Source organism: Rattus norvegicus, chromosome 7 (genome assembly GCF_036323735.1).
Source record: "Rattus norvegicus strain BN/NHsdMcwi chromosome 7, GRCr8, whole genome shotgun sequence".
Lineage (NCBI taxonomy): Eukaryota > Metazoa > Chordata > Mammalia > Rodentia > Muridae > Rattus > Rattus norvegicus.
The window spans coordinates 100,164,045-100,183,184 of NC_086025.1; the positions used below are offsets into that span (position 1 = coordinate 100,164,045).

A 19,140-nucleotide genomic window follows, 5' to 3' on the forward strand; every position below is an offset into this window, starting at 1 on the left:
AAAACCATCAACCCAAAATTTGTCCTACCTACAAGATGTGCAGGGGTAAAGGAGTAGAAATTAAGAGAATGGCTAACCAATGTCTGGACCAGCTTAAGACCCAGGTCATGAGACAGTGTCCAACCCTGACACTCTTTATGGTGTTCTGATATACTTACCAACAGGTGCCTAGCATAAATGTCATCAGAGAGGCTTTACCAAGCAACTGATTGAAACAAATGAAGTGGCCTAGAGACAAACAATAAGTGGAACTTGGGGATTTTTGTGGAAGAGGGAGAGGAAGGATTCAAGGAGCAAGAGAGGTCAAAGACACCAAAACAAAACAAAACAAACAAACAAACAAATCAGAAAAAAAAACACCCTACAGAATCAACTAACCTGGGTCTGTAGGGGCCAAACAGAGACTGAATAGCCAACCAAAGAGCACACATGGGATGGACCTTGGCCTTCTGCATATAAGTAACAGCTGTGCATCTTGGTCTTTCTGTGAGGTTCCTAACAGAAGGAGCAGGGGCTGTCTCTGATGATGATGCTTGCCTTTGGATCCCTTTCCCCTAACTGGGCTGCTATGTCTAGCCTCAACTGGAGATGAACCTAGGACTACCACAACCTGATATGCCAAGGGAGGTTGATATCCATGGGAGGCCTTCTCTTTTCTTAGGAGAAACAGAGAGAGTATTGGAGGGAGGGTAGGTGAAAAGGAGGGGCTGGGAGGAGAAAAGGGAGGAGAAGCTATGATTAAGATGTACAACAAATAAATTAATAATAATAAAAATCTCATGTATAACTGCTTTTGAAGCCCTTTGGGGACAGAATAGTTCTGCTAAGAAACGCTATTGAGAAAGTTGGATATTCTTATCTAATGCTGTGTGATAAAATATCTTTCATAAGAAACTACAGGTTGAAAGGATTAATTGAGTGCACGGTTTTAAAGGTTTTAACCTGTGGTTACTTGAAGAAAAACATGATAGAGAGACAATGCTGAAACAAAGGAATTTACCTCATGGCAGCTTGGAGAGGGAGGGGCCAAGTTCCACTATGACTTTTAATCATATGTTTCCAGTCACACATCTAGGGCCATGTTCCAAAGTTGCTACCACTTCTCAAATGTGTGGGCCAAGCCTTCAACATCAGAGCATGTGGGGGCATTCCAGATCAAACTACAACATACCATATACAGTAATTCAGACCTGTTGAAGTCTTAAATATAAGCTCTGAGACAATGGAAAGCACCAAAGGGAGTTTGTGGACATTGACGTCAGCAGTGATTTGGGGGGCGGGTGTTTTTAGTTTTGTTGTTGTTGCTGTTGTTGTTGCTGCTGCTGCTGCTGCTGCTGCTGTTGACGATGATGATGGCTTTACTACCACACCAAATCTCAGGCAACAAGAATAAAAATAAGCACATGGGAACATTTTAAATTAAAAACTTATGCACAGCAAAACCAAAAAATCAACAAAGTAAAAAATTCAAGCAAAGGGTTTAGAAAAATATTTGTTTGCTATGTATCTCGTAAAATACATAGGATGGCCATACAATTTAAAGTGGAAATACACAGCCAGTCTTGAAGATTTGTGCTTATCCTCACAGCACTCAGAAGCCTGGGTTAGAAGGGTTGTCATGAATTTAAAGTCAGTCAGAGTTGCATAGTGAATTCTAGGCTACTTTTGGACTGTAGAGTGAGAAATCCTTTCTCTGAAATCAAATAAATAAATAATAAACAAGCAAATAAAAAGACAACACACATAAACTAGTAGAAAATGAATAAGAAATCTAAATGATCAAGGTCAATAGATATGTGAAAAGGTATATGGAGGTAGACAAATATAAATTATACATATACATATACACATACTGTATATGTAATTTGATGGTGAGTCTTCTTACTTAAATAGGTAAGAACTTATATAAGTTTATTCAACCAAAAATGTACAGAAACCAAATGGCATTCGTTACTTTTCTTACTGCTTTGACAAAATACCTGACAAACGTAAGTTAAGGAATGGAAGGTTTATTTGACTCAAGGTTTAAGGGGATACAGTCCATGATAAGAAAACAAGGCGCCAGAACCTGAATAAATGGTCACATTGTGTCCACAGTCAAAAAAAGAGAGAGAAAGATGAGTGCTGGTGCTCAGCTCTCTTATTTCCTTCCTCTTTTTTATTCTGTCAAGGACATTTTTATTCTTTTTATTCTGCTCACAGGATATATTGGTACCCAAATTCAGGGTAAGTCTTCTCTCTTCAACCTTTCTAGAGACAATTATGTAGACAGACCTAGAATTGAGTCTCATGGGTAATACTAAATATAGTCATGTTGACAATGAATGCTAACCATTGTAGATGTAAAAGGGATTAATTTGTTATTAATTTTAAAGTATGTAGTTTTATATACAGACGTTTCTTACCATGGAGCATCCTTAGCAGGCTATATTTGAAAGTTCCTGGTGAGAGGCAAGAATACTCAATGTCTTTCAGCCCACTCTACAGCTTTACCTTTTTCATGTGCTTTAAAACACCAATTTTTCCTTCATTTTGAACTTAAAGAAATTTTACTTATCATATTTTCATCACAACATAAATAAAAGATGACCATTATTCCCCAGAAATTAAAACAAAAAACCTAGTAAGGAAAATTGTACAAAAGAAGAATTCATAATCCAAGGAATGGCTCTCCCTGCTCATTTCCCATCAATGTCTGCCTTCCTCTTAGCCTATTTCCTGTTACTATAATAAAATATCCAAGGCAGAATACTGAGTGATGAAAAGGGATAGCATCACGTCACATGGTGGATATGGGAGGAAGTGATCATATAGCTGGACAGAAAGCCAGAGACAGATTGAGGGACTGACCATTTATACTGAGGGAAGTTCTCTCAGATGTAAGGATATCTCACTGGCCCTGTTTCTTAAAAGGTCTACCACCTCTTAACATTGCCACACTGACAATCAAAGTTTCAACACATAGACATCTGGAGGCAAACCATAGCACCTATTTTCACCATCCAAAATCAATGTACATTTTCAAATGCATACATTTATTGTATTGTATGTACAAACTGTGTCTATTTCCTATGTGTCTTTTATGAATAATATAAGCTGTTTAGTTAAAGTAGGTTAGCAAGGCATAGCTGCATGATGGCGACATGAGATATTCATGGTTCGAGCCTCTCACAGAATTCTCTATTCAAAATAAATGTTTGAGGTCCACTGTATTAGAGACAACCAGGGAGCATTACTCCAAGTGGTCTGTCCTCTGTTATTTTCCCTTGTCCTGTCCTTTTTAGCTGACAGTGTTTTTGAAAGAAAGGAAAATTAATATTATTGTCATGAACCAATTACTATTACATGTGGAGATTAGAGTTTTTTTTTTTAAAAGAAAACAACATTAACTTTTCTGTTATCCATTCCCTTTCAATAAAGTGGTTGATTCCAAGAAGACTCCAAATTACTGTTCCCAGATGGAGGACATTCATCACATGTATTCCTCAAGTGCTGTCAAATCTAGATTAGAGAAAGGAGAAAATAAATGAATAAATGAATAATTCTCTCTCTCTCTCTCTCTCTCTCTCTCTCTCTTACACACACACACACACACACACACACACACACACACACACACACACACAATTGCATTATCTAATCATACACAAACTAACCTGAACAATATCAGCTAGGAAGAGTGGAGCCTCAATTTAAGTTTACTCTATACCAATTTCCCCAGTTTTCAGTGCCCTTTTCTCTGAAGCCAGGCAGCTTTTGACCTTTAAAGTTTACCAAGGAAATTGGCAAATTACCGTTTTATAACTGTTTTATCAGCATCATGCCAGGAGTAGAGCCTAGAGTAGTCTTTCTCAACCCTCCTAATGCTGCAACCCTTTAACACAGCTCCTTATATTGTGCTGACTCCAGACATAACATTATTTCCATTGCTACTTCATAACTGTGATTTTGCTACTTTTATGAATGGTAATGTAAATATCTGTTGTGAAGTGGTCTTTTGGCCTCCTAAAAGGTTGAAAACTTCTAGCCTGGATGATGTGATTGTAGTTTCTATGTCTCAACTCTCTAAAGTTAATTAATTCATGTATCTTTAGCATGAATGGAAAAGTTTCCGTCTAGCAGTAGAGAGAACACATGTATTCTGGTTACTTCTAACTATTAACTTAACACAAACTACTGACTTGAGAAAAGATCCCCAGTTAAGAAATTATCTAGAGCATCATGTCTGTAGAAGATTGTCATGACTGTTAATTGAGATGAGAAGACTCAGTCCACTGTGGACAGCAATATTCCCTAGGCAGGGAAGACCTGGCTATATAAAGAGCGGGACAAGCTAGCTAAGAGGAGAAAGTATACATTTGTTCTTTTTGCACTACACTGTGAATGCAGTGTGACTAATTGCTTGAGTTCCTGTCTTGATTTCCTCTCAGTGATAGACTATAGCCTAAAACTTTAGGCTAAATAAGCCCTTTTCTCTCCTGTATTGATTTCCATTCCAATTTTCATGTGAGATTTTACTAGAGCAACATAAATCAAACTAGAACAACCTGCTACCTGCTTTGGTACTAGGATGTCTGTCATAGGTATGCAAAACATTCACACTGGGGCTAAAAAGGAATCACTGGAGGCACAGGATACCTGTGATAACCTTCATGAACAACCCTGACAACTATACACTTTAAATTCAAGGAGGAAGGCAGGCGATGATGTAAAAGGTGGTATGACTTGAGAAGACTGAAATGCCAAGAAGAGGTCATGTACTCAAGTTTATCCCTGCATAGTACAAGATGTATGTGGGAGGGCTCAGTGTGGATGTCTGTTGAATGTACTCAGTGATTTCCCCCAGTTCCTTAGACCTTCGTCACTGACTGTAAGAGAGACTAATGAGTCATTCCTTCCTTTTGCAAAATAAAATTATATTTATTATTGTTATTCTGGAAGTTCACAAAGATGCTATGTCAAGGGAAAGTAAATAAACATGAATGACTCTTGACTCTTGAGCTTAAGAACCACATATATGTCTCACTATCGTTTAGATACATTTATGTAAAAAGGATAGATTTGTAATATGTCTAATACAGAGGAGCAGAACTTCTCTGCTGTAAAACGTCCTTCAAGCAATGATGAGGAAAACATCATTGGGCTGATGACTATGTATCCAATATCTGCTATTTTGAAGGTACTGGGATAGATGCAGTTCTTGTTTTCCAGATCATCATATAAGAGAGTATATACATAAAAACTGATAAGAAGGAGATAAGAAAATTGAGAGATAATACAAGAAAAAGAGGGGAGGGAGAAGGAGAGGTCAAAGTATGTACATAAACCATAAATGACGGTGTGCCTGAAAATGTCAGTGGATGATGTATATGCAGTCTTGATCTGTTTGCTTTTATGAAAGGACAAAGGAAGAGCACAGAGAAGTGGAGAGATACCTGAAAATTAACTTGGGAAAGTAACCATGACAGATCACATAGTGCCTCTTCCAGGAAGGCTTGCCTGTCCACACCCCATACCTCTCCCAGTCTGGGGAAACAACCTTTTTAGTGTTCACTTGGCCTAATTACTAGATCCATACTTGTATTTACTATATATATATATATTTTACCCTTTTTGCATGTATGTGACTATTATTAAATTCTGAAATATTAAGACTGGCCACACACCTGAGTTTTGTGATCTTGAGACTCATGAAAGAAAATTACTGTAATGACTGTTCAGATAAATTGCACTTGGTACAGTTAGGAGTCAGGTTAAGTAATGCTGCAAATCAAGGGGTAAAAGTTACAGGATTGAGCCACCAACCAGGCAGCATACACTAGCTAGTGTGAGCCCCTTGACACATATACAGCATAGGACTGCCTGGTCTGGCTCAGTGAGAGTAGACATACCTAAATCTCTACAGACTTGAGACATCAGGGAGTAGAGAGGTCTGGAGGGGTGGGATGAGGTGGGGTGGAGTCAGGGGGTAGGGCCATACTCTTGGAGACAGTGGGAAGTACAAATGGGATCAGGAACTGTGGGAGGGTGAACCTGGATGCGGATAATGAGTAGACTGTTAAAAAATGAAGATAATAAAGAAGATGATGAAGAAGAACCAAAGGAGGAAGGAGAGGGGGAAGGAGGAAGGAGGAAGGGGGAGGGGGAGAGGGGAGGGAAAGGAGAAAGGAAGGGAGAAGGGCAAGGAAGGAGGGAGGGAAGGGGAAAGGAAGGGGGAGGGGGAAGGAAGGAGGAAGGGAAGGGGAAAGGAAGGGGGAGGGGGAAGGAAGAGGAAAGGGGAAGGAAAACAGAAGAGGGAAGGAAGGGAGGAGGAAGAAGGAAGGAAGGGGGAAGGAAGGGAGAAGGAAGAGGGAAGGGGGAATGGGGAAGGGAAAGGAAGGAAGAAAGAAGGGAGGAAGGAAGGAAGGGAAGGGAAGGAAGGAAGGAAGGAAGGAAGGAAGGAAGGAAGGAAGGAAGGTAGGAAGGAAGGAAGAAATTCCAAGGTAAGAAAAACATTACAGGATTTTTCTTTCCAAGATTATCATAGTAGATGTGCAAACTATTACCCAGACAGGTCATAAGCACTCAAGATCCTCAGGAGCTAGGATTCAGAAGGCCTGGAGCTTGAGATAAAAGACAGCTCCTCCTTGACTTTTGTGTCTAGAGGCCCTACCCTTAATGCCTTAGTGCTCCCTTTTGCCTTCACCACAGACGTTTTACAGATAATGAGAATTTATTTTTCCAATTAATTGTACATTTAATTTTTAAGCAGGAGCGATTTATATATGCCTCACTGTCTGACAAGCTTTAACATTATTATTACTTCTGAAATTTGGGCCTTAAAATTACTTTTGGGTAAAAATTGTCTTTGTTTGTGTCTTTATTTTGGTGTCATCTTGGCACACAAAGCTGAGCTACCATGGAACATCACAGGATGACAGGGTGGAACGAATGTAAGAGCTAGAGGTGGGGAACAGCACTGAGAATCAGGGTCTTACAGATGTGACGCACCCCAGCTGATGTATTTGTGAACTCACTGCAGATGTGGTTGCCTGCAGAAGACCTGTATGAGACTGTGTTCATCAACATTCCACCAAGGGAGGGAGAAGGGCTCCTGAGGCTACACTTTTCCCTGAGGGGACTATTGACAATGAATGTTGGTTAGAGGAAGGGTGTCACTTTCCTCAGCGGTGTAGCCACAATGGATAAGTTACTTATCCTTCAGTAAATAACCCCTCACCTATCCTCATTTAAACTCAGCGGGGTACAGATACAAACATGCATACAAATATACATACACACACACACACACACACACACACACACACACACACACACACACACGAAAATAGAATGAGGACACCAGGCAGTTCTACGCTAACAGAAATGAATATCAGAGCCACCAAAATAAAGGGAGCAAGAAGGTGGCTTGGAGTGTATCCCAGTTGTGTAGAAGTTGCTTACAAATGCATAAAGCCTACATTTGATCTCTACAATAAAACAGCATACTTTTCTTTCTTACCAAGAGAAGAAAAGGAGGAGACATGAGACTTAAAATAACGATTAATTCACAATATTTAATTATTTCTGAAAAACTGTAGGTAGGTCTGGAAAAGGCAAGCCAGTGAGTCTCCACTTAGATCTAAAATGATTTGGGTATGGCTAGGAGGTAATTATTTAAGAGGAATTTTTTCTTTTCTTTTCTTATTTTTTTTTTTTTTTTGGAAGCTGGGGACCGAACCCAGGGCCTTGCGCTTGCTAGGCAAGCACTCTACCACTGAGCTAAATCCCCAACCCCTATTTAAGAGGAATTTTAAACAAATGGAGCTAACAATGGCTTAAGAACAAGACTTTGGGTGGTGATCCCAACACCAAATTATCCATTAAACTGGATCAATGACTGTCCTCAGAAACCTGAATAGCTAGAAATTATGGGACATGTCACTCAACATGTCAGTAAATCCATACTTCCTAGAGTTGTAAACAAAACAAATCTTTACTCACTGCACAGTGATTTGAGACCAAGATTCCATAAACAAGTATGTGCAAAGTCAAGTGCAAAGGCCAGCAAACTGGTTTCACCTGCAGGGCATGCTCTATCTCCAAGCCCACGGGAGCTGGTCTCAGCAATCAGAGCGAAGCTAAGGCCATCGACACAGACCGTCTTGCAAGAAATGGCACTGAGAAGCCTGCTTTAAATTCTGTGAGCATCTCTCAGACCCTGAGAGCACTCTAGAATGAGGATTAGGAGAGTTAGGGAGAGGAGAGAAATTATGGTTCGCAACAAACCGCTTGCCAGGCTTTTGGGAAGCTGTCCTACAAAGACATCACAATATAATGCATTTTGAAAGTGCGATACAATGAGTTTATAATGGCACTTCTAAAAAGAAGTGAAAAGAACACTAATTGTCCTATTGTTTTCAATGTCTTTAGACCCTAAAATATAATTCTATATTTTTTGAGAATAAAACCTAATTCTATGACTTCTACTAGGCTTTTAGCAGTAAAGGAAAATATTCTTCGTATGCTGACTGGAACTGCTCCTCCATGTAGCTCTTAGCAAATCTTACTTAGCAGAAGCCTACCAAATACTAGAATCTGTCATCTTTGATCAGACAGTGCTATCACCAGAGGTAGCACTTACCTAGCACAGGTGGTGGCTTTGAAATAGCTGGCAAGGTTGAGAAACAGTGACTTTACAACATCTTGAGTAGAAAAAAGAAATATATACATACATTTTATTTTAAATACCATAATTTGCGTAAATTCCAAGAATTAGAGGAGCAATCTGCGAAAAGTTACTCACAAGCTATTGTGATCAGCAAAGCACATGTAAAGATGCTGGTTAATTCTCCTCCCACAAACCATCTGAAACAACAAGATTGTGTCATTTGAGCATATTAACCCTGCATTCCCAGCACATTCTTTTAGACTAAGAATATACGCCAAATGTCAAGATTTACTATATACCTCCAAAATAAACATAGTTTATCAGCCAAAAGGTAGGCAGATAGGGCAACAAAAGAGACTAGAGAATCTTAAACCAGAAACACATGTATATGTTAAACAGATTTGATTTTTTAAAACAATTTATTTTTATTTTAAATTATGTATATGTCTGTTGTGTAGGAAAGACAGTATATTCATGTGAATACAGTACACACAGAAGTAGAGGCCTGATGCATTAGATCACTCTGTAGCTGAACTTAAAGGCTGTTATGAGCCACCTGAGGTGGGTTCTGGCATTTGAACTTGGGACCTCTGTAAGAGGATTCATTCTTAACTGCCGAGCCTTCTCTCCAGCCCTGTAAACTGATTTCTAACAGGAATGTAAAAGCCCCTCAGTGGAAAGATAGTCCTGACAAATGGTCTTGAAACAATTAACTATTTGAAAGCAGGAGAATGAATTCTCACATATATTTTATCTCACACATCAAAGTTAAAATGAGTCAGAGGCTACCATGAAGTATATAACTTCCAAAAGAAATCATAGATAAAAACAGTATGACCCGCATTTGACCATAAGTTGCTAAGTACAGTATGAAGTGTAGAGTCTCTGAAAGAAAATGATTAATAATCAAGCTTTCTGAAGATTAAAGAAGTTTTCTCTGGGGAGGATGGTGTTAGGAGGATGAAAGGCAATGCAATTACATAAAAAATATCTGCCAATCATAAATCCACTGAAGGAATCCTACCTAGATTATATATGAACAAACCTCAGCATAAGGTCCCTGAAAAATGACAAGGTATAATGACATATGTGTATGCAAATGCTACAATGAAACCTGCTGCTTTGTATAATAATTGAAAAATGAAACCCAACAACCATAAAACAAATAACCTTCAAAATGGGTGAAACAAATGAACACATGCTACATCTCAGCCAATGGCAAAAATGCATGTGAAGATAAGTATTAAAAGCAATGTAGACCATCGTTTGTCATTAGACAATGCTAGCTAATGATTGTGATCAGAATGTGTGATATGCAATTATCAGAGAATAAATATTTTACAGGCCATAAAGACCCAGAAATGAACCCACACACCTATGGTCACTTGATTTTTGACAAAGGAGCCAAAACCATCAAATGGAAAAAAGATAGCATTTTCAGCAAATGGTGCTGGTTCAACTGGAGGGCAACATGTAGAAGAATGCAGATCGATCCATGCTTATCACCCTGTACAAAGCTTAAGTCCAAGTGGATCAAGGACCACCACATCAAACCAGACACACTCAAACTAATAGAAGAAAAACTAGGGAAGCATCTGGAACACATGGGCACTGGAAAAAATTTCCTAAACAAAACACCAATGGCTTGCGCTCTAAGATCAAGAATCAACAAATGGGATCTCATAAAACTGCAAAGCTTCTGTAAGGCAAAGGACACTGTGGTTAGGACAAAATGGCAACCAACAGATTGGGAAAAGATCTTTACCAATCCTACAACAGATAGAGGCCTTATATCCAAAATATACAAAGAACTCAAGAAGTTAGACCGCAGGGAAACAAATAACCCTATTAAAAAATGGGGTTCAGAGCTAAACAAAGTATTCACAGCTGAGGAGTGCCGAATGGCTGAGAAACACCTAAAGAAATGTTCAACATCTTTAGTCATAAGGGAAATGCAAATCAAAACAACCCTGAGATTTCACCTCACACCAGTGAGAATGGCTAAGATCAAAAACTCAGGGGACAACAGATGCTGGCGAGGATGTGGAGAAAAAAGAACACTCCTCCATTGTTGGTGGGATTGCAGACTGGTAAAACCATTCTGGAAATCAGTCTGGAGGATCCTCAGAAAATTGGACATTGAACTGCCTGAGGATCCAGCTATACCTCTCTTAGGCATATACCCAAAAGATGCCTCAACATATAAAAAAGACACGTGCTCCACTATGTTCATTGCAGCCTTATTTATAATAGCCAGAAGCTGGAAAGAACCCAGATGCCCTTCAACAGAGGAATGGATACAGAAAATGTGGTACATCTACACAATGGAATATTACTCAGCTATCAAAAACAACGAGTTTATGAAATTCGTAGGCAAATGGTTGGAACTGGAAAATATCATCCTGAGTGAGCTAACCCAATCACAGAAAGACATACATGGTATGCACTCATTGATAAGTGGCTATTAGCCCAAATGCTTGAATTACCCTAGATGCCTAGAACAAATGAAACTCAAGACGGATGATCAAAATGTGAATGCTTCACTCCTTCTTTAAAAGGGGAACAAGAATACCCTTGGCAGGGAAGACAGAGGCAAAGATTAAAACAGAGACTGAAGGAACACCCATTCAGAGCCTGCCCCACATGTGGCCCATACATATACAGCCACCCAATTAGACAAGATGGATGAAGCAAAGAAGTGCAGACCGACAGGAGCCGGATGTAGATCGCTCCTGAGAGACACAGCCAGAATACAGCAAATGCAGAGGCGAATGCCAGCAGCAAACCACTGAACTGAGAATAGGACCCCCGTTGAAGGAATCAGAGAAAGAACTGGAAGAGCTTGAAGGGGCTCGAGACCCCATATGTACAACAATGCCAAGCAACCAGAGCTTCCAGGGACTAAGCCACTACCTAAAGACTATACATGGACTGACCCTGGACTCTGACCTCATAGGTAGCAATGAATATCCTAGTAAGAGCACCAGTGGAAGGGGAAGCCCTGGGTCCTGCTAAGACTGAACCCCCAGTGAACTAGACTGTTGGGGGGAGGGCGGCAATGGGGGGAGGGTTGGGAGGGGAACACCCATAAGGAAGGGGAGGGGGGACGGGTATGTTTGCCCAGATACCGGGAAAGGGAATAACACTCGAAATGTATATAAGAAATACTCAAGTTAATAAAAAAAATTAAAAAAAAATCCTTGAGTATATATGGATATGAGTAAATGCTTAAATGTGGATTTTTCAGTTTTCACCTAATGTCCTTTTCTGTTTCAGGATCCCATCTAGAAAACACATTCTACTTACTCATCATGTCGCCTTAGGCCTGACAAGGTCTTCAATGGCCTTAGTCTCTTTGTAGATAGATTCCAATGTGCTGAATGCTCTTCATTTGGATTTTCTCTTTATTTTTCTCATGGATAGACTAGGGTTTTCAAGACTATAGAGGTAAAGTGCCATTCTTACTATATCTTCTAAGGGCACAGGCCATAATCACTCTCATACCTTTGACAGTGACCATGCTCACCAAAGGGGGTGCCACTCTATTGTACAAACACCATCTCTACCCACTTCCTCGATCTGCTCTTTGGAAATCAGTTTCAAAATACGACTCACCCAAAAGTGATATGGAGTTTAGCTCTGCTTCTCAAGGCTGGATGTGTCTACATATGCTAGCCTAAGAGAAAGGTTTCACTGAAAGGAATGTTCATATGAAATCCTGTCATATATGAAACAGAGTTTCCTGACCAACTCAGAAGTTTGGAATATATTAAGTAAAAGGAATGCTGACTATGATTGTTCCTCATAATTTCCTCCAGCCATTATTGTACTAATGCACATCATCAGTATCCAATTTGGTGTATTAATGAAGAACGTTACAATCTATTTCTAGCCATAGAGCCTCCTTCTTTTGTTCTTTTGGTCCTATTGTGATCTAAAATGTTTCTCAAACCTTATAATTAAGTGGGAGGCTTGTTTTAAAATACCAACTCTCACTAGGCCTAAATTTGTACTTAAGTGAGAGAATCTAGGAGTTGGAGTTAGAAAAATCAACCTTCCCAAGCAATGTGGAGGAGTTTGACCTCAAGATGCAGGCATTGAGAGTAAATAGCCTCCAGAGGCTAAAGACTGTGAGGCTTTTAAGGCTTCACTGTTCATTTTCATTTCATCCATTCATTCAAAAATATCAATGAACTTGTGTCATTGAGGATACAGAAGTAAGGCAATACATTAATGTCAGCTCTGGATTGCTCGTGTCCTTTAAGAAATACTTTAAATTTTATCTCTGTGTGTGCATGCATGTGTGTGTGTGTGTGTGTGTGTGTGTGCATGTGTGTGTATTCATGTCTGTGTCTATGTATATACACATGTGTATATGTACACATGAATGTGACACAGCAACTTTCAGGAGTAGGCTCTCTTTTTCCAATGTGGGTTCTAGGTATTGAACTCAAGACATCACGCTTGTACTGAAAACACTTTTACTTGCAAAGGTGTGCCATTAACAGATTGTTCACATTCTTATAATGAAAGCTAGATGATTAATATTTGGGTAACTGCACATACAGTCATGAAGGGTCAGTCGTAGAAAGTGTTCTGAAGTAAAATCAAGCAGGGCATATGTGTGATGAGTGGTATGATGATGGGTGTGATGATGTGTGGTGTCATTCTGTGCACACTTGCCAAGGAAGTTTTCTCTAACAGAAGTTGAAAAGAGTCTAGAAAGAAGTAAGGTCATAAGTTAGTAGCTTAGGGAAATATTCTTGGCCAGGGAGAGAGAACGAACACTCTGAGACATGAACAGGGTTAGTACTGATGGGACTTGAACATTTTTCTAGAGTTTTGAGAAAAGATGGACAAGAAGGCAAACCAAGAACATGTAGGATAGGAGGTTGATATTAGCACACCTATAGTAAAGACTGAATGCCGTGTATCCATGCGAGGCTGGCTCCTCAGAAACATCATGTGCAAGTTGATAGGGTAAGGCAATAAATAAAATCAGGATGGTATGAACAAAGGATCTTTACATATGATTGACTGACAGTAACTATTCAGAAAGATGTTGCATGGGAATACAGAGTACTACAAGCTCATTACAAGCTTGTATGCAAAGTGTTTCTACATGGACATCAGCCCAATATCAAAGCAACCTCAATATAACATCACCCTTGGTATCAATTACTGTGGCCAAAGGTTGCTGTTTCAAAATTCTTGCTATAATACACTTTTCCATCTATAAATCTCACCTTTTCTCAATCTGTTAATCCACTCATGGCTGAAGCAATTCATCTGTTCACATACATCATGCTGTTAGTTCCAGATAAATATTGCTATCATTTAGATTCTAAAATTTAGAGAATATCTTTTTGATTCTTCTGTATTGTAGGGTACAAGCTACAATAGGAAAGGTAGAGACTCAGTGGGGACTTCAAGTGCTCTGAAATGAACTGAAATGGAAACTGGGATTGTAGCTCTCTTTGCCATCACACCTTAAACAGAATATAGCACATGGTCAAATCAATTTCTAAGCAATGTATGTTAGCTTCTGTATGTACTGGAGACGAGAGAGAAGGTACATGAAGAATAAAAAGCAGTATCATGCTAGATAATGAACAAATCTTAGCTATAGAGCTACCTAAAATGTTTTATGGAAAGAGCCAAGAAAATTATCCATCAACTACAGCTCCCCATTTATTCTGAAATGTTATTGTAAGAAAACAAAACCAGGATTACCTTGTGCATGCAGAAATGATTAAGCACATGGCTAGGAGGATTGCCTGAAAGGAGAGCTTATGCATCAAACCAGCTCCTGAAGGAAAAAGAAATCAATTATAGATCATTGCTAATTAAATAACCCCGGAAAACAAATTTCTGCAAAACCTGTTTCATAGTTTTCAGAAGTATGTCATTTTAATCAATCAATCAATCAATCATCAATAACAAGATAAAAATCATGCCAAGTGCGGCTGGAACAATGGCTCAATGGTTAAGAGCATGCCCAGTACCTACATAGTAGCTTACAACATTAGTTCCAAGGAATCTGATGCCCTTCTTCTGGCCTCCATGAGCTCCTGCATACACATGCTACCAATAAACTCATGCAGACATATACACCTATGCATAAATTTTAAAAATATTTTAAATCATGTAACATTTTATGGATTCATTGATTAGAAAGCTCTACAGTCAATGAATTAAATTTCCTCTCTCACAACGAAACAAGAAAATATGCACCTCAAAATGTTTCAGACTTGCTATTTGCTTTGATATTGGAAGACGCACTTGTAGAATTTATGCTAAAGTCAGAATACTAAATATATGATGATTATTATGACTGTGAGAACCACAATAATAAGAATGCCTAACATTTTCAGAGTATTTTTAACACACAAATACTTTTGACACATTAGCTTATTTAATTATCCCCAAACCATGAAAGGTAGGGAGCATATTTTCAGTTTTGTAAATGAGTACATCAAGACTGGGAGACATGATGTAATAGTTCAAGATCAAACAGCTATGGGGTCCTGGAGCCAAGATTTAAAAACTCACATCTAGACAGGACATAATGTTTTGTCTGAAATGAGGCATGAAAAGACAATTGCAACTTTGCATACTGGAAATTTCTAAAGACCAAGAGGAAAAAAATATATGTATTATGAAGTATTTATCCTTTCAAAATTCTGTAATCAGTGAACTATTTCAATGGTGTCAAATCATAGAAGAAAGAAATACAAGCTTCCAGTAGTTATAATTAGGAGAATCATGAGAATCATGACCTTGAGTTTCAGACTAATCACCTCGAAGAAATCAAAGCTGACTTAAAGATGAACACATGAGGATTTAAAAATATATTTATGATTAGATCTCAACTTGATTTCTCCCTAAATGCTACAGAAGCTTAATTTTGCAACAGTTGTTTAAAACTCAGAAAGACTTTATACTGTGAATGTTTTTATTTTTGTGATTTATGCTGGAAATGAACACAGAGTTAGCTATAAATCTCACTGAGCCCCTAGTGTGGGTGGAATCCTGAAGTCTGGTGAGTCAAATTGGAGCAATAGTAAATTATGTCACTCAGAGCAAGGAAGATTTATGTATACTGTGAATTAAATAAATTATTGCTGGTGCAGTGGAATGTTAACCATTCATCTAAAGTGTGTTTATATTCTCCATCCCTTCTGATTTCATGTGCAATTAGGGAAAATAAACCCAGCTTGAGACACAACAAAGATCACTGGCTATGCACACTGAAGGGTGAAAGTATGTATGTACCTTTGAATTCAACCAAGAGATGAGTTCTGTGACTTTGAACATATTCTTCTTCATATTCATATTCATATTCATGGCTTCTTCAGTGGCCATTGACTTGGCACTTATTTTGACTTAGCTCATCAGTAACATAATGTCAATTCCAGGCTTTGATTCCTCCAACTTCTCCCTCCTTTTCTCTCTCTCTCTCTCTCTCTCTCTCTCTCTCTCTCTCTCTCTCTCTCTCTCCACTTCCATTTTAGCACCTTCTATTTTCTTTAACATTTTTTAATGTTTAAGTTTTCTTTTTCTTTCTCTCTTTCCCATCCTACCCACCTCACCCTCATGTCCAAAAATGTCTGCATGTACACACTGCTGAGTACAGTGAGCATCTATTTGCTGGTTTTGAAGGCAATGCTATATTCTTGATGGGAATTCCTTTTCCTGCTAGACAGTAAAGTAGCTGGATTTTTCTATTTTTCATCCCAGCATTTAACCTATTCAAAACCTTTTAAAAACACACATACTTATCAACAAAGTAGTTGTTTTTGCCATGAAAATGGAATCTTTCCAGAACACATGTAACAATTCTAGGTTTCATATTATAGCTCTAAATGAACATAGCCTCTTCTGATGGACTGGAGATCTGAAGGGTATGTGTTGAAAGAGTCTCCAGGAGCCACCATGGGAAGATGGGCACAGAGGAACGGCACCAACACAGAAAAGATGGCAAGGAGGCAAAGACTAGAAAGACGCTAAGCTCTCTGTTTGAAATTATTTACATAAGCCAGGAAATTCTATCACTGTAACTCAGGCCTGGAACTCAAAAGCCCTAATTGATACAAATTGATACAGGCCAATGTTATTCAAATCTGCTGTGTTACCAGGAACAGAGTGATCATTCAGGTCCTCCACAGGGAGAAACAGAAATGATGGAGATGCCCAAACATGTCAGATCCCAATGATAAGGAAAATAAATATTTTTAGTGAATTTATACATGCAGAAGTCCCTGGAATAATGGAAGAACAATTTATTCCAGCCACCAAGCAGGAGGTCCATCAGTGGTAATCTCATTTTGAGTGGGCCTTGAAGAAAAGTAGGAGCCGTCCAAGTACAGCAGATAGGACAGACATCCCAACTAGAGGACACATTTTCATGGTCATATTCTCTGCAATGAGTGGACAAGGCTTACTTCATTTGTAGACTGTTGGTATTCTTATCTGTAAAAAACCTCAAACAGTTATGAGTTCATTCATCATGAGTCAGAGAGAATTTATTCTGCCCAGTCACTGTACGGTCAGTTTGGAATTCAAGGATGACCAGGACCTTCATAGAATGATGAGAAATGCAGGCAAGCATGCAACAGTGGTACAGCTCATGGACATAAGAGAGAGGAGTTCTGGGAACCAGAACAGTGAAGGTTAGGCTTCTGAGGTGGCTGCTGAGACTCAATAAGTATTGATAGCCTGGTGGTTATCTACTCAATCAAAGCTAGCTTTTCTGTTATTGAAACAACTGTACAGTGAACTTAAAGACCCTTTAGCACTTGCTGAGCAGCTGCAGCAGGGATATATTATACAGGGCATATGAGTGAGAGTTTGGAGGAATGCTCAGTGGGACACTATCCATTCCTGGTTTATAGAGGCAAGTAAAGACAGGGTCATTTCACTCAATCTCAGCCTCCTACAGTGATAACCTCAAATCTCTTGAATATTCACGTGGACAGGACACTGTACAATCTTGTAGGTTGTTTTCATTGTAACGCAAAGAGTAGGATCATCTCTCTGCACAGATTCAAGATTAAATTTTAGAATTTGGCCACCTGCTAGTACATGTTTTCCTATGGTGACTCCTGGCGCTGTAGATTATAGGTGGGGCTCTGAAACGTGAAATCTGTGCAAGCTTATCAGAACGAGCTCAGCTCTCCAACTTGGATGTGAGACACGATGAAAATGTCTTTCATTAATCAGCTGCTGACAAACCAGAGTCTTCAGCACATTGGTGAGCTTCTTCCACTATTAATGCTAGGAAATAGGAATAACTCACTAGTATTTTCCTTCCTGAGGCATAGCACTAAAAATGTGGGGGGGGGGGTTGTTTATTATGTTTTGTTGCTTTTGTTGTTTGTTTTTGTCTTCTTTTTCTTCATTTTCCTCCTTTTAGAGTACATCAAGCACACAGCTAAAAATCAAGAAGTAAATGATAGAGACCTGTCATCCTTCCCCTCAGCTTTATCAAAACTAAATGCTAATCAGGCATCGAGGTTCTTGAAAAATAGAACACTATAAACTCAGGGCTGCTGAGGACTTCAAGACTATACTCAAAGGCAGTCACCTCCTCTGTATAATCTGGACACTAGCAGGAGCCCAGGTCCTCCCTTCCTCAAGCAGGTTGATACCAGTTCCTAAGTACACATTAGTCATTGCTACATCACTCTTAGGTGGCAAGAAGAGAGAATTGTTTGGGCGTGGCAAAGATTTAAAAGGACTCACTTGAATGCACCAACATGTTCTTTTCGAAATGTCCTGATGTTTTCATCTGAAGCTGAAGAGAGGAACTCTGGGAGCTTTCTCCGAGAGGCTGAAGCAGGAGGTGGCCAGTAGAAGAGGATTCTGATGTGTCTGTGATTGGCTTCTGAGACTCCCAGCCATCACTCAGAGAAGAACAGTCTAGATCACTTCCTGGAAAAGCAAAAGTTCAATATCTTTATCTCTCTCTCTCTCTCTCTCTCTCTCTCTCTCTCTCTCTCTCTCTCTCTCTCTCTGTGTGTGTGTGTGTGTGTGTGTCTTTTTCTGTTTCTTTCTGTGTGTGAGTCTGTGGAGGGTTCTGTCTGTTCCTATCTATCTATCTATCTATCTATCTATCTATCTATCTATCTATCTATCTATCTATCTAATCTGTGTGTATATACATATATCCAATGATGCTGTTGTACTTTTTATTTCTGTCTCTATGATGAATCACCCTGAACAAAAGCAATTTGGCAGAAGGAAAATAGTGTTTATTTGGCTTAAAGTTCCAAGTTATAGTCCATCATTTTAAGTCAAGGCAATAACTCAAGCAGCTAGTCACAGTATATTCCCACTCAAGATTAGAGAGAAACAAGTGCTCCCAACTGAGCTTGCTTCTGCTCAGTCATCTTCTTTCATTCTGATGCTGCTCAGGGGCCCTAGGCCAAGCACTAATGCCTCCCATAGTGGACGGAATCAATTGTCAAGCAAGATAATTGCACATAGAC

General features: G+C 39.1%; 1 protein-coding gene across 4 annotated transcripts in view; it reads right to left on the bottom strand.

Annotated features, from left to right (window-relative positions):
- Positions 1-1,993: 1,993 nt before the first annotated feature.
- The window catches only part of Tmem71 (transmembrane protein 71), a 46,197-nt gene continuing 29,050 nt past the window's right edge, over positions 1,994-19,140 (bottom strand). For 2 of the 4 annotated variants that reach the window (XM_039079928.2, XM_039079927.2), the window contains 5 exons: positions 18,395-18,583; positions 14,384-14,459; positions 8,786-8,847; positions 8,624-8,684; positions 1,994-3,501 (listed from right to left, as the gene is read on the bottom strand). In XM_039079928.2, coding sequence (XP_038935856.1) covers positions 3,486-3,501; positions 8,624-8,684; positions 8,786-8,847; positions 14,384-14,459; positions 18,395-18,583 — 404 coding nt within the window. In that variant the 3' untranslated portion in view covers positions 1,994-3,485. Of the gene's footprint in view, positions 3,502-8,623; positions 8,685-8,785; positions 8,848-13,896; positions 13,940-14,383; positions 14,460-18,394; positions 18,584-19,140 lie in introns of those variants that run through there. The other 2 variants (NM_001271215.1, XR_010053047.1) reach the window with 2 other exon arrangements.